The sequence below is a fragment of the Dendrobates tinctorius genome, unplaced genomic scaffold, assembly GCF_039654945.1.
Source record: "Dendrobates tinctorius isolate UK_male_01 unplaced genomic scaffold, ASM3965494v1 ptg000086l, whole genome shotgun sequence".
NCBI classification, from domain to species: Eukaryota; Metazoa; Chordata; class Amphibia; order Anura; family Dendrobatidae; genus Dendrobates; species Dendrobates tinctorius.
Window position 1 is genome coordinate 42,760,598 of NW_027361754.1, and position 15,470 is coordinate 42,776,067.

Below are 15,470 nucleotides of genomic sequence, written 5' to 3' on the forward strand. Positions count from 1 at the left end.
CATTGGCATTTGAAAATGAGAATATAGTAATGACTGAACAAAAATATAGTATTTCTACCAGTAGGTGGCATAGCTTTGTAGTAGACATGTCTAAATGAAAATCATGTGGACTTTGAACAGCAACCCATGTGGATAGGCATGGTATTACAAGTAAGATGTACAAATAGCTCATAACTCTGAGAGATTTATATTACTGTGATTGTATTTAAGATGCATAAACTATAAATAGTGACACAATCACACTACTATTATTATTATTTTTTTATTAAGAAGGGAAGGACAGGAATTAATGACACATAAGGAAAAACAGTCCAAAAGCACATCAGTCAGATGTTAACTGAATATACTGAAATTACATATATAATGCTAGCTGATCTCCAGTAAGAGGCAGGGGTACAGCGGTAACAGTGGTCACGGAATCTTGAGAAAAGCCCAAAATGCGCCAGTATACTTAAAGTCACATGGTAGATGGGAACCCGGATAGTTAATTTGCATTAGAGCTGATAAACAATCTATGGATAGGGGAAAACCTAGGGGAGAACTTATCCTATGGATAGGGATAACCTAGGAGCTAGAATATTCTATGGATAGGGATAACTTAGGTGATAAGTTATTTCTGTCCAGAAGATAAACTAGGAGAGATAACTTATCTTATGGATACAAATAGCTTAAGGCCCCGTCACACATAACGACTCACCAGCGATCCCGACAACGATATCAACGTGTCAGGATCGCTGGTAAGTCACCATGTGATCGCTGGTGAGCTGTCAAACAGACAGCTTCACCAGTGATCAGCACAGCGACGCCGAGCACGCGGCGTCGCTGTATTCGTTAGTTACCAGCGCGCTGATGCGCTGCGTGTGACAGGCGGGACACCAGCGATCAGCTGGTAGCTAACGTACACATCGGGTATCTAAGGGACGTGCGTCCCTTGGATACCCGATGTGTACGTTAGCTACCAGCTGATCGCTGGTCTCCCGCCTGTCACACGCAGCGATGCGTGCTGGCCAGCGGGAGACCAGCGACCAAAGAAAAGTCCTGGCCTTTCCTGCAGCGATCAGCGATACCGGCGGGGGGCCGGTCGCTGATCACTGTCACACACAGCGATCTTGCTGGTGAGATCGCTGTTGTGTCACAAAACTTTGTGACTCAGCAGCGATCTCGCTAGCGAGATCGCTATGTGTGACGGGGCCTTTAGGTGAAAACTTATCCTATGAACAACTTGAACATTTGGCAAAACCCTTTGATGAAAGAATGCTGCACCTTGTTATAATGCAGCCAACACTTTTGCAGCTACTGTTCAGATTTATTTTCCAGAACCTCCTTTCAGCTGCCAGTTAGACCAGCAGTTCTTATTTCACTGATGTGTGGCACAGTAACACCTGCACGGTTGAAGGCAGCATATAACATTCCCTTGAACTTGGAAAAGTCAAGACGTCAGCAAAGACATACCAGGAACCTAAACAGGACACAGCTGTCAGCTTATCATACAGAGCTTCCATTACTTTAGTCAGAGTCGCAGTAGTGAGTTCTCCGGAGGTATGGATGCATCAAACATGTAAGGAGCCTTTTACATGAGAAATATAAACTCACAGTAAATATTTACATCCTTGAGCCATTGTCGTTTTGCTTTTTTGCAAAATATGTTTGTCAACCAAAATGGCACCATTTCAACCCCCCACAACAGTTGTCACACTAAATTAAGACACCTGGGCCGAATATCTGGGTCTTCAGAGCTTCGTGACTTCATGGCTTTTGCTATTAATGTTGCTCAAAATCAAGATAGGTAAAACAAAGTATTGTAGAGAAATTAAATAAAAAATATAATAGTCAAAAAAATAATATTTTTTTTACAGAATAATTGTTAATTTAAAAACAAAGTTTTCCTTTAATGGGGTTGTCCAGACCAAACTGATAAGTCTGTGGTCCCGCTGTTTGACTGCAGACTTATGAATCCCCCTAGCCCACGCGCTGTGTGTTGTAGGGATTCACTGGTTTATGACCCAGGACTGGAGGGTATGTATGAGTTATACATACTCCTGGCCAGTGGGAGTAGCCTCACTTCCATACACTTAAATGGAGCGTGGTCGCCCTGTCTAGCCAGCCACGCCCACTGCACCTCTGCTTCACTAGACAGGGTGCAGCCTCACTCAATATAAGTGTATAGATAGGGAAGCCGCTCCCACTGGCCGGGAGTATGAACAGTGGGGAAAAAAAGTATTTAGTCAGCCACCAATTGTGCAAGTTCTCCCACTTAAAAAGATGAGAGAGGCCTGTGATAGACATCATAGGTAGACCACAACTATGAGAGTCAAAATGAGAAAACAAATCCAGAAAATCACCTTGTCTGATTTGTCAAGATTTATTTTGCAAATTATGGTGGAAAATAAGTTTGGTCATTAACAAAAGTTCATCTCATTATTATTTTGTGATATATCCTTTGTTGGCAATGACAGAGGTCAAACGTTTTCTGTAAGTCTTCACAAGGTTGGCACACACTGTTGGTGGTATGTTGGCCCATTCCTCCATGCAGATCTCCTCTAGAGCAGTGATGTATTGGGCCTGTCACTGGGCAACACGGACTTTCAAATCCCTCCAAAGGTTTTCTATGGGGTTGAGATCTGGAGACTGGATAGGCCACTCCAAGACCTTCATATGCTTCTTATGAAGCCATTCCTTCGTTGCCCTGGCGGTGTGCTTGGGATCATTATCATGCTGAAAGACCCATCCACATTTCATCTTCAATGCCCTCGCTGATGGATGGAGGTCTACACTCAAAATCTCACGATACATCACCCCATTCATTCTTTCATGTACATGGATCAGTTGTCCTGGTCCCTTTGCAGAGAAACAGCCCCAAAGCATGATATTGCCACCCCATGCTTTACAGTAGGTATGGTGTTCTTTGGATGCAACTCAGCATTCTGTCTCCTGCAAACACGACAAGTTTTGTTTCTACCAAACAGTTCTACTTTGGTTTCATCAAACCATATGACATTCTACCAATATACTTCTGAATAATCCAAATGCTCTCTAACAAACTTCAGATGGGCTGGACATGTACTAGCTTAAGCAGGGGGACATGTCTGGCACTGCAGGATCTGAGTCCCTGGCAGAGTAGTGTGTTACTGATGGTAACCTTTGTTACGGTGGTCCCAGCTCTATGCAGGTCATTCACTAGGTCCCCCTGTGTAGTTCGGGGATTTTTGCTCACCGTTCTTGTGATTATTTTGTCCACACGGGGTGAGATCTTGCATGGAGCCCCAGATCGAGGGAGATTATCAGTGGCCTTGTATGTCTTCCATTTTGTTATTATTGCTCCAACAATTGATTTCATCACACCAAGCTGCTTGCCTATTGCAGATTCAGTCTTCCTAGCCTGGTGCAGGGCTACAATTTTGTTTCTGGTGTCCTTCGACAGCTCTTTGGTCTTCACCATAGTGGAGTTTGGAGTGTGACTGTTTGAGGTTGTGGACAGGTGTCTTTTATACTGATAACAAGTTCAAACAGGTGCCATTACTGTAGGTAAGGAATGGAGGACAGAGGAGCCTGTTAAAGAAGAAGTTACAGGTCTGTGAGAGCCAGAAATCTTGCATGTTTTTAGGTGACCAAAAACCGTATTTTTCAGATTATAAGACACATTTTTTTCCCCAAAATTTTTTGGGGAAAATGGGGGTGTTCCGATGTGCACCGCTGCGGGTGTTTGGTGGTGCAGGGGCTCTGCCAACATTTGGTGAAAGCCCAGAGCCCCCCGCACTTACATGGTTTACTGTACGGAGAACTCTGGGAAAATGGTTGCTGGGGCATGTGCAGATGGAGATCTCGGCACCAAGATTTCGGGAGATGAGATCTCAGCAATGCTCCACTCTTGCCTCCTCCAGCAGCAACCCTGACACCCCACTTCACTGCAGCCATCACCCCGGTAAGCAATAAGACGCATGGATTATAAGAAGCACCACCATTTTATTAAAAAAAAGTTTTTTTCCTATTTTTCTCCTCAAAATTTGGGGTGCATCTTATAATCTGCAAAATACAGTACTTATTTTCCACCATGATTTGCAAAATAAATCTTGCCCAGACTATGTGATTTTCTGGATTTGTTTTCTCATTTTGACTCTCATAGTTGTGGTCTACCTATGATATCAATTACAGGCCTCTCTCATCTTTTTAAGTGGGAGAACCAGCACAACTGGTGCCTGAATAAATACTTTTTTCCCCACTGTATTACTTATACATACCATCCAGCCCTAGGTCTGAATCGCCGCAGCACACAGCACGTTTGTTGGGGGGGGATTCAGAAGTCTGCAGTTATATAGTTACTCCAGTCTTATTGGTTTGGTCTGAACAACCCCTTTAAAAAAAGGTTGGCCACTACAATGAAATAGATGTCCTATTCTCTCTATATACACGAGATCCATGAGGGTCGAAGACCCGGCACCCCTATAAATTAGCTGGAAGTAAACAATGAGTCAGAACAGGACAGTTCCATTCACTGAGTAGTGGCCATTCTCAAGTACTGCAGCTCAGTTACTATTCACTTTATTAGGAGCTGAGCTGCAGTACCTGACAATGGCAACTAAACGGTCTATGGAGCTCTGCTGCTTAAGATCAATTCACTGTTCACATCCTGCTACTCATATTGGGGTGAGGTTGTGGAATCCCAAATAATCTGATATTGATCACTTATTAATACGCCATCAATGTCTAAGTAGTGACAAATCCCTTAACAGATTGCTTGACCCTGTTACTAAGGAAAAAAAGTCAATTTTGTGGTGAGTTAAGCAATATTTAGAAAATGCCACGTACCTGATTGGTTAGGTGACCTGTGAGGTCATCAGACTCCGGATCATAAGGGTTGCAGGTAAGACGAACATAACCATGGCGGAAGAATACAAAGTAGGGCACAGTAGAAGCAATCAGCAGGTAGGAGCGAATGTCGAACTTCTTCCCTTCGAGGAGCAAAGGGTTTGGTATATACCTGCAGCGCACAAAGCAGTCATGGTGTGATAATATAGACAACTTTATTAGCTATATTGATGTGCGATAAAATGGTTTAATAATGCAATAAGAACATATTTTCAGTGAACGTGTATAAGGGAATTCTCAACTAGTTGTCAATTTATCTGCAATTTTTGGATTAGTCTTGGTGTCTCTATGACAAAACTGAGTAGTGATGTCCTCTCAATGTTCATATTCACCCCAAAGTGGTTGCTGAATTACCATCTTTTGCTTTTACAAAAGCTATGATAATCCCTCCTGATTGTCTGCGATATACCATGACCATGAGATGTTATAGCTGCTGTCACAGCAGTAACTCGCATTTCTCCTCAGAGCCGCTCTACTCACTGTGGTCACCGCACGGATTCTCCTAATGTCAGGCCAGCTAGCTGAGTATGCCTCTTGTAGCACTCCTCAGCACTATTGCATCTGCATGTTGTTTCTATTTGGCTTTAGGGGCATGGCTGGTTTCTGCAGGAATTTAACCCTGCTGTGTCCTTCAGAGATTAGGTTCTCTGGACTATCCCATGCTAGCAGGGTCAATATTAGGCAGCTTCTCCCACTAGCTCTCGAGTGTGCGTTGGTTCCTAACCTGCTAGCACATGCATATCTCCATATTCTGTCTCCCGCTCTCGACCCAGCATGTGTATCCACTCAGTTTGACTTCTCCATCGCTGACTCCGGCTTTCTATTTTGAACCCGTGTTGTCTGCCCCGACCGTCTGACTATACTTCTGTCTCAACCTCCTGTTCCTCGCATGCACGCCAACTCCCCTCTTCCCTGGGTGGGGGAAGGGAACAGACGGAGGGCTAATTCAGGAGATAAGGCAAGGTAGGAGCTAAGGCTCTGTAACAACCATGGAGTAATAGATGATGGCAGGACTACAATAAAGTCCAGATTCACCCTGGTTGTTTTTAATGAAAAGGGTATTGTGTGAGAAGAACTGGGCAGGGAGCAGTGCCATGTCTAAATCAAGACTAAAGGAACAAAAGTTTTCACCTGTGTTCCAGGCTGATGTGTCTGATCTGGGTCTGGGAGGTGAATATAGTCTGTTCTTATATTCAATGAGGCCCTGTTTAATTTAAAAAGCGGTTGTCCAAGTAGTGGTCGATGTAAAGAGTTATTCCCATCTGGTACATTATGGCATATCCACAGAATATGCCATACATGTCAAAAAGATGCGGGTTCGGGGACCTTTAAGTGCTGATCGAATCACCTAAAAAGGCTTCTACCATTTCCACGTTGTAGATGCATGAGGAAGAGAAGGCTCACATGATCTAAGGCATGACCATGCAGGCTTTCCTATAATGCACCCACTGCGCCATGGGCCGGGCTTACCTTGTGGGGTTGTGACTACATAAGTGTCTACTGGATCTTCACTAGGGCCTCAGATGAAGAGGATAGACTGGGCTGAACATAGAAACCAGGAACAACTTGTCACGACTCAGCTGTCAGATGACTCAGGACCAGGGGCTCCTTCCCTGTACCTAAGGGCCCCATCACACATAGCGATCTCGCTGCTGAGTCACAAGTTTTGCGACACAACAGCGATCTCACCAGCGAGATCGCTGTGTGTGACAGAGATCAGCGACCGGCTCCCCTGCCGGTATCGCTGATCGCTGTAGGAAACCGCTGGACATTTCTTTTGTCGCTGGTCTCCCGCTGGCCAGCACGCATCGCTGCGTGTGACAGGCGGGAGACCAGCGATCTGCTGGTAACTAACGTACACATTGGGTATCCAAGGGACGTGCGTCCCTTAGATACCCGATGTGTACGTTAGTTACCAGCTCCCTACATCAGCGCGCTGGTAACTAACGAACACAGCGACGCCGGGCGCTCGGCATCACTGGTGCTGATCGCTGGTGAAGCTGTCTGTGTGACAGGTCACCAGCGATCCTGACACGTTGATATCATTGTCGGGATCGCTGGTGAGTTGCTATGTGTGACTCCAGCTTTAGTCCTGGGAGCAGACAGCTCTGGTTATTGTGCTACTATTGCTGCTATTATTTGCTGAGGTTTTATATGACATTTATTTGTATGGGTCCATTATATTGCTTAGAGTATTGTTCTTAGATGTCAGGCCATTTCTGCCATTTTATTCCCATAGCAAAGAACAAGGACAAAATAGTCTTTTTATTAATCCCTTAATGAAGGCAGAAGAAATGTTTGAAAGCAGCTATTGGAATTTTTAGTGACCTTTTCAGTCTTATTTATGAAATTGATAAAAAGAACAGCGCGAACTGAAGATGGCCATGAATTTCACGGTAGATCCTTCTATACATATCTATGGTTTCATTGCTGTTTTTTAACCTACAAATGTAAATTTTTCTTTCAGACCTACAAATTATGTGAATATTGATGTTTCATCTTTAGGAGTCTTTTGTGTCTTACATTCCTTTCTTTTCTACATTTATTAGGCGTTTATCCAAAAAGGAGCAAAGTAAAGAAGCATTTAATAAGCTATGCACTGTACGTAACAATATAAGAGGAAACCTCCTAACTTTGAAGATTGAGGAAGAGGGACACATACTGCAGCACTCGTAGCAAACCGCCATAATTTTAATTTTATGCTAAGTCAGTAGTCTAACCTCGTCCAGTCTGTTATATGAATCCACAAAGAAATGGCTTCCTAGTGAAGCATATTAGGGTTCCACACAGTATGGTACCCATTTCATGGCACCTTACAATGCCCCCCATACGTTATGATATCCATACAGTACATTCTCCCCTACACACAGCATTATTCCCGTCAGTCCCACACACAGTATGATGCCCCACAATATATCCCCTACAGAGTGATGCCCCAATTAGACCCCACCCACATAGCCCCATAGACCGTATAATACTCCCACAGTACACAATCCCCTTACACAGTTTGATGCCCACCATAGACAGCCACCCACACGATCTGATGCTCCCCACATGCACACAGGACTGGTACATAAACACACACAGATTCATCAGAAGGAAGGACAGACATTGATGAGCAGTCAATCATGATTGATGGGTGAAGATTCAGTTTAAAGAGGTTGTCCACTACTTGATTGATAACCTATCCTTAGGATGGTCACCAATATCTAATTGGTCAGAGTTCGACATTTGACACCCCTCGCTGATCAGCTGTTATCGGTGTCTGTGGCAGCGGCAACTGGGAGGAAGTACTCGCATGCCAAGCTGCTCCATCTTCTGGCAGTGGCCGGGCTTGGTACTATATATCCGCCTCCTATTCATTTCAATGGGAAGCCGATGAGCAGTACCCTGTGGTGACCACAGAAGACGGCCAGCTCTGCAAGTGATTTCTTCCAACGCTGATAACAGCTGATCGGCGGGGGTGCAAGGTGTTGGACCCTGACCGATCAGTCATTGATGAAATAGTAGTGGACAACCTCTATAAACATTCAAATATGATTATACAGTCATTTTGACATGTATATTCAAAATAAATATACCAATATCATAAGGTCCAAGTACAAACACCATAAAGAGAAAGGTCCTCCAAAAAAAGGTTAAAAATGTATTTTATTTAATGAGAGACATAATACAAGATAAAACAGAAACGGCAAACCATACAGAAATGGCAAACCATACAGAAATGGAATAGCAAAAAACACACACACTGGGTGAAAAAATAGGTAGCTGGTAAGAAAATATACACATCAGGTATGACGCATAAAAGAGCACATGAAGAAAAAAATATTAAATACAAAAATATATAAGGTGCTAAGGCAACAATGAGATAATTAAATAATAAATCTCATATATCCAAATCTGTTATACTGATCCATAATATTACATGCAAAAATACATAAAATGCTGGTGAAAAAGGTGGTAGGACAATAATAATAATAAGGTGGTGATTTTAATTACAGCAGGTCCCTACTTACCCATAAATGCAGGCATTGCTGACAGAGCTGTCCATATTCACCCAGGAATTCAGACATCAGCCTTAGAGAGGTCTTCACACAGTGTAGGTACCCATCAGACTTTGAGGCCACCTTGACGATGGTTGATGGGCAGATATAATTTGGCCAAGTTATATGCTAAGCATCTCATATTTTTTCCTAATACTCCATAGCCGTATTGCTATTCAAATTTCATATATTCCACATTGACATGCTTTAGGATGATAGAGTGCAACCTTATTTTCTATATTGTATATGGAGGTAGCTCCTCCTGGTATGCATCTATTCACACTAGTCTGGATGTGCCAGTCAGTTTTTTGTCTTCCGACCTGAGTATAAGCCGAGGCCCGTAATTTTGCCACGAACAACTGGGAAAACTTATTGACTCTATTATAAGCCTAGGGTGGGAAAAGCAGCAGCTACTGGTACATTTCAAAAATAAAAATAGATACCAATAAAATTAAAATTATTTGAGACATCAGTAGGTTAAATGTTTCTGAATATCCATATTGAATCAGGAGCCCCATATAATGCTCCATACAGTTCATGATGGCCCCATAAAATGCTCCATACAAAATACACCCCATATAATGCTCCATAAATCCATGATGAACTCCATAAGATCATCCATAAAGTTCATGATGGGCCCCATAAGATGCTCCATACAAAAATATGCCCCAAATAATCCTGCACAAAGGTTGATGATGCCCCCATAAGATGCTCCATAGAAAAATATGCCCCATATAATGCTGCACAAAGGTTAATGATGGCCCCATAAGATGTTCCATACTAAAATATGCCCCATATAATGATGCATAAAGGTTAATGATGGCCCCATAAAATGCTCCATATTAAAATAAGCCCCATATAATGCTGCTGCAATTTAAAAAAAATTGCATACTTATCTCTCATTGCTGGGGGCCAGGTGCTGGTGTCCTGAGCAGGTGGGGACACCGACACGCTATGGGGGCCAGGTGCCGGTGTCGCCGCTGCCTCTGGCCCCCGACACTTGCGATATTTACCTGTCCCCGTTTCACCACAGCACGATGCTGTGTCTACCATCTCTCTGCAGTGACTGTTCAGGCAGAGGGCGTGCACTAAACACATCATCACACCCTCTGATCTGAACATCACAGCCAGAGGACCCAGAAGACACAGCGCGGCAGTGGAACAGGGACAAATGAATATTGCATGGCTCACCCTCTCCCAGTCCTACTCACCCTCCTGGCGTTGCTACATCTCAGTCCCTGCATCTCCATCCAGGGTGGGCGCCGGCATCTCTCTTCATCTTCCTTCCAGTGCTGAGCGGTCACGTGGTACCACTCATTAAAGTAATGAATATGCGCTCCACGCTAATGGGAGAGGAGACGCATGCATATTCATTACTTTAATGAGCGGTACCACGTGATCCCTCAGCACTGGAAGGAAGACAGGAAGAGAGATGCCGGTGCCCGAGATGCAGGGACTGATATGCAGGATTACGCCAGGAGAGCGAGTATGATGTCTTCTGCTCCCCCAACCCCCCTCCCCCCGCCGGCAATGACTCATGTATAAGCCAAGAGGGGTGTTTTCAACACAAAAAAGTGCTGAAAATCTTGGCTTATACACGAGTATATACAGTAGATAGATAGAAGAAAAAACGGTAAGTCAGCAGCCGCATACTGTAAAATTACAAGAGGAGCCGACAGGATAGAATAGATGGATCACATACAGTATATACACCTGGAATAGATTGATACATAGAGTTGTACTCAAAAGTTTACATACCCCTGCAGAATTTTTGCAGAGAATATGAATGATAACACATTGTTATCATTGCTCCCTCTTAGACCGCTTACAATCTGTCTTCCGGCCACACCACTCCACTGAAACTGCCCTAACTAAGGTCACCAATGACCTATTAACTGCCAAGGCTAAGCAACACTACTCTGTCCTCCTCCTCCTGGACCTGTCCTCTGCCTTTGACACAGTAGACCATTCCCTATTACTACAGACCCTCTCATTTCTTGGTATCACAGACTTGGCCCTATCTTGGATCACATCATACCTAACAGACCGGACATCCAGCATCTCCCACTCACACACTCCCTATTTGTCGGAGTCCCGCAATGTTTAGTCCCTGCTCTTCTCCATTTACCCCTTCAGCCTCGGACAGCTCATAATAATAATAATCTTTATTTTTATATAGCGCTAACATATTCCGCAGCGCTTTACATTTTGCACACATTTTTCATCACTGTCCCCGATGGGGCTCACAATCTAAATTCCCTATCAGTATGTCTTTGGAGTGTGGGAGGAAACCGGAGTACCCGGAGGAAACCCACGCAAACACTGGGAGAACATACAAACTCCTTGCAGATGTTGTCCTTGGTGGGATTCGAACCCAGGACCCCAGCGCTGCAAGGCTGCAGCGCTAACCACTGAGCCACCGTGCAGCTTATAGAATCTCACAGCTTTCAGTATCACCTCTATGCTGATGACACACAGATCTACCTCTCTGGACCAGATATCACCTCCCTACTAATCAGATTCCCTCAATGTTTGTCCGTTACTTCATCCTTCTTCTCCGTTAGATTTCTAAAACTTAATATGGACAAAACAGAATTCATCATCTTCCCCCCATCTCACGCGACCCCCCCCAACGGACCTATACATTAAAGTAAACGGCTGCCCACTTTCCCCAGTCCCACAAGTTCGCTGCCTTGGGGTTATCCTTGACACTGATCTCTCTTTCAAACCACATACTGTATACAAGCCCTTTCCACTTCCTGCCGACTTCAGCTCAGAAATATTTCACGGATTCGTACATTCCTCAACCAAGAATCTTCAAAAACCCTAGTCCATGCCCTCATCATCTCCCGCCTTGACTACTGCAACCTCTTGCTCTGTGGCCTCCCCTCTAACACTCTCGCACAACTCCAATCTATTCTAAACTCTGCTGCCTGACTAATCCACCTGTCCCCCCCGATATTCCCCAGCCTCTCCCCTCTGTCAATCCCTGCACTGGCTCCCCATTACCCAAAGACTCCAGTTCAAAACCCTAACCATGACATACAAATGTGGCGCCCCCGAGGCTACAGTCACCACAGAGGTACTGTACCTTCTCCTAAGGTGTAGTGCCCCACCATCCAGGTAGGCTGGGAACTTCTTTCCGCATTCCAACACCTGCACCCCACACACAGGATAGTTCAGCAGGGATTGTTATGATTGAGTCACCGTAGGAGGCAAAAACAGAAATGCTAGCTAAGTCCAGAAAACCAGAGAGGTTGGCAGCTATCGGATTGCAGACCCCTGATCCTATCACAACAACTAACAGTAGCCGTGGGGGGTTCCTACGATGCCCTAGACCCCTCGATCACAGCCGGAGAATTAAATAGGCCTAAAGAAAGAAAGGGGAAATCTAAACTGCCCCAGAGCAGACCCCAAAGCAAAAGGCAGCCCCCAACATATAATGACAGTGAAGCAAGATGAAAACACTAACAGACAGAAAGATAGACTGAGCAAAGACGGGGCCCAAACTACCTAGATAGGAAAGGACAGGAAGGCTGCTGTCTGCAAACCGTGAAAAACCCTATGAAAATAAGAGCCAACAGACTGACAGTGAAAAAGGCCCTGAAGACGCTAGGCTTCAAAAAAAGCTATGTCAGTACTCAGGAATATTCTGAAGACAGAGCAACCGGCAAAAGGAGATTCAGCTCATCCCAGCAGGGAATGGCAGAATCCAGAAAAGCAAGGAAAACAAAAACAAAACATAAATGCAAACAGGCAAAGCAGAAAACTTAGCTTTAGGGAGGCAGGAATCAGACTGGTGTCCTAGAAGCCCACAGAGAAATCACCCGCAGGGCAGAAGGGCGTCGGCAGCCTTATATCCAGTCAGTGACTCCACTCAGCCAGTCATCCTCATTAGGCTCAGGTGCCTGATAATCAGGCTCATTACCTTCCTTTACCAGAATAGGGAGTTCACCAGACCTCAGTGATGAAGGGGAAAATGAACTCACAACAAGGGACCCATCCATGCTTTATGCTGGAAAGGTCATAGGGTGCCTTTTGTGGTCCCTGGCTTCGTAACACGAGATGTGCTGGGGAGGCGGGTGGAGATAGCTATAAAAGAGAGGGAAGGTGTAGGATTTCAAGTCAGACAAGGGTCTGAGAGAGAGAGAGAGCAGGCTGTCAGAAGGTCAGCCTGAGAGGAGCTCAAGGCGGAGGAAGGCAGTCAGTCAGGAGAGGCTGAGGACTGGTCTTAGTGGAACGAGCTCCCTAGGGAAGGAAGAGAAGGAGAAAGAGACGTAGACTGGAGACTACAGATTCCATAAGAGAGAGAGAACAGATCGGAACGAAGGCGAATAGAAGGACGGTGGGAAGCTGGTTGAAGAATGATAGAGAACCCTTCCAGTCCAGAGAGCGCAAAGGCCGGGGCCCGGTCCCCGAGGTTGTTTGGATCTTTATGTCTGGCAACAGACACCGGAGGATTAGTGAGCCGCTAACGCCTTGCTCCCATCATAGACTTGGGACACAACAGCAACTGAATAGAGAGCCGGAACGCAGTGAGGAGTCCCCGAAGCAGGCTACAGCTGTATGTCATACAAGTAAAGACTAGGAACACCTAGAGAGAGGCATTCCAGGGTAACTAAGTACTGGATTGCTTCGCATCTAAAGGCGCATTGGAGGAGTCGTTCAGTAAGGTACATGTTGGCGGAGTGTGGAAGGGAGAATCCTATCCTGCCTGGAGGTTGGCTGGAGCCCTGACCTGGAGAACACGGTACGAAGGCAGGCAGTTGAGTGAACTGCAAACAGTGAGTAAAGCCTCTCCTCATCCATTGCTCCTACACTGCCCTGGGACTACAGCTCCACCTGTGGGGAGCTATACCAACTCTGCTGCACCAAACCATCAGTCCCAGCAGATCTGTATGCAGCGTTGGCTTACCATCTTACTTGCCAAACACCACGGGTGGCGTCACGAACTATTCTAATAAACTTTAACACCATTAACATCACCGCCATTGATATTGGGCGCCCAGGGCCACGGACCGGGTCACCGCTGCTGTGACACATTCCCGCCTTGACACCGGCCCGGTACCAAGTATCCCACTGCCCTGGGTGTGCGAGGGCGACCCAAAAAGTCATCCACAACCGGTGTCTTCCGTACATCTGTGACCTCGTCTCCCGGTATTTAAATGCACGCAACCTCCGATCCTCCCAAGATCTCCTTCTCTAGTCCCCTCTTATCTCCTCTTCCCACAATGGCATACAGGATATCTTCCATGCATCCACCCTACTCTGCAACTCTCTACCACAACATATCAGACTCTCGCCTACCATGGAAACCTTCAAAAAGAACCTGAAGACCTACCTCTTCCGACAAGCTTACAACCTGCAGTAACCACAGATCCAACAAACCGCTGCACAACCAGCTCTACCCTCACCTACTGTATCCTCACTCATCCCTTGTAGATTGTCAGCCCTCGTGGGCAGGGTTCTCTCTCCTCCTGTACCAGTTGTGACTTGTATTGTTTAAGCTTACTGTACTTGTATTTATTATGTATACCCCTCCTCACATGTAAAGCGCCATGGAATAAATGGCGATATAATAATAAATAAAAATAATAATAACACCAAAACTTTATCTTGCTAGTGGTTGGGTGAAGCTATTTATTGTCAAACTACTGTGTTTTCTCTTTCTAAATCATGACAACCCAAAACATCCAAATGACCCTGATCACAAATTGACAGAAAGTTGACACAAATGGATTTTAATGGCTACTAAAGGTAATATCCTCAAGACCTGTGACCTGTTTGCTTGTAATCAGTGTGCATAAAAGTGGAGTGAGTGTTTGGGACCCAGACAGACCCAGCGCACATCGGGTGACGTTATAACCCACGTGTGCTATACCGCCATATAGCGCGTCTGCCATTGTCTAGCAGCGGTTTTAACACCTACTGCACGGTGGACCACTTTCTATTATTTAATATTTAGAGCGTTCCGACGTCCCTAACATTATACTAGCGCCAGGGTCTGGCTAGTAATGGCGGACCTGCAGCAGCTACGGCAGTACATTCGGCAGCTGGAGAGCAGGTTGGCGGCTATTGAGAGCTCCACCTCAGCTGCGAATGCTACAGTGGCCGCTGCCCAGGCAGTCGCAGAGGCAGTCTCCCGTGTGCCTACACCCACGCCAGTGTCGACAATGTCCTGCCTCCCGTTGCCCGATAAATTTTCTGGCGACAGCGCCGCCTGCAGGGGTTTCGTGAGCCAGTGCTTTATCCAACTTGAGTTACTGGCCGTGCGATTCCCTACAAAGCCGGCTAAGGTGGGGTTTATCGTCTCCCTCTTGTCGGGCAGGGCGTTAGAATGGGCCACGCCACTGTGGGAGCGTGGTGACCCTGTGGTTCTGAGTGCTGCTCAGTTCCTCACCTCTCTAAAACAGGTCTTTTTGGGACCACGGGTCACTCACAACACCTCTCTCCAGCTATTAGCTTTAACACAGGGCTCCCTCTCGGTCAGCCACTATGCCGTTCGTTTTCGGACACTGGCTTCCGAGTTGGAGTGGCCCGATAAGGCGCTCATCCCTGTGT

The 15,470-nt window shown here is 45.6% G+C and overlaps 1 protein-coding gene across 1 annotated transcript in view; it reads right to left on the reverse strand.

Annotated features, from left to right (window-relative positions):
* TTLL10 (tubulin tyrosine ligase like 10) overlaps positions 1-15,470 on the reverse strand; it is a 113,348-nt gene that overhangs the window by 4,591 nt on the left and 93,287 nt on the right. The window contains exon 8 of the mRNA XM_073585319.1: positions 4,807-4,978. Coding sequence (XP_073441420.1) covers positions 4,807-4,978 — 172 coding nt within the window. The remainder of the gene's footprint in view (positions 1-4,806; positions 4,979-15,470) is intronic.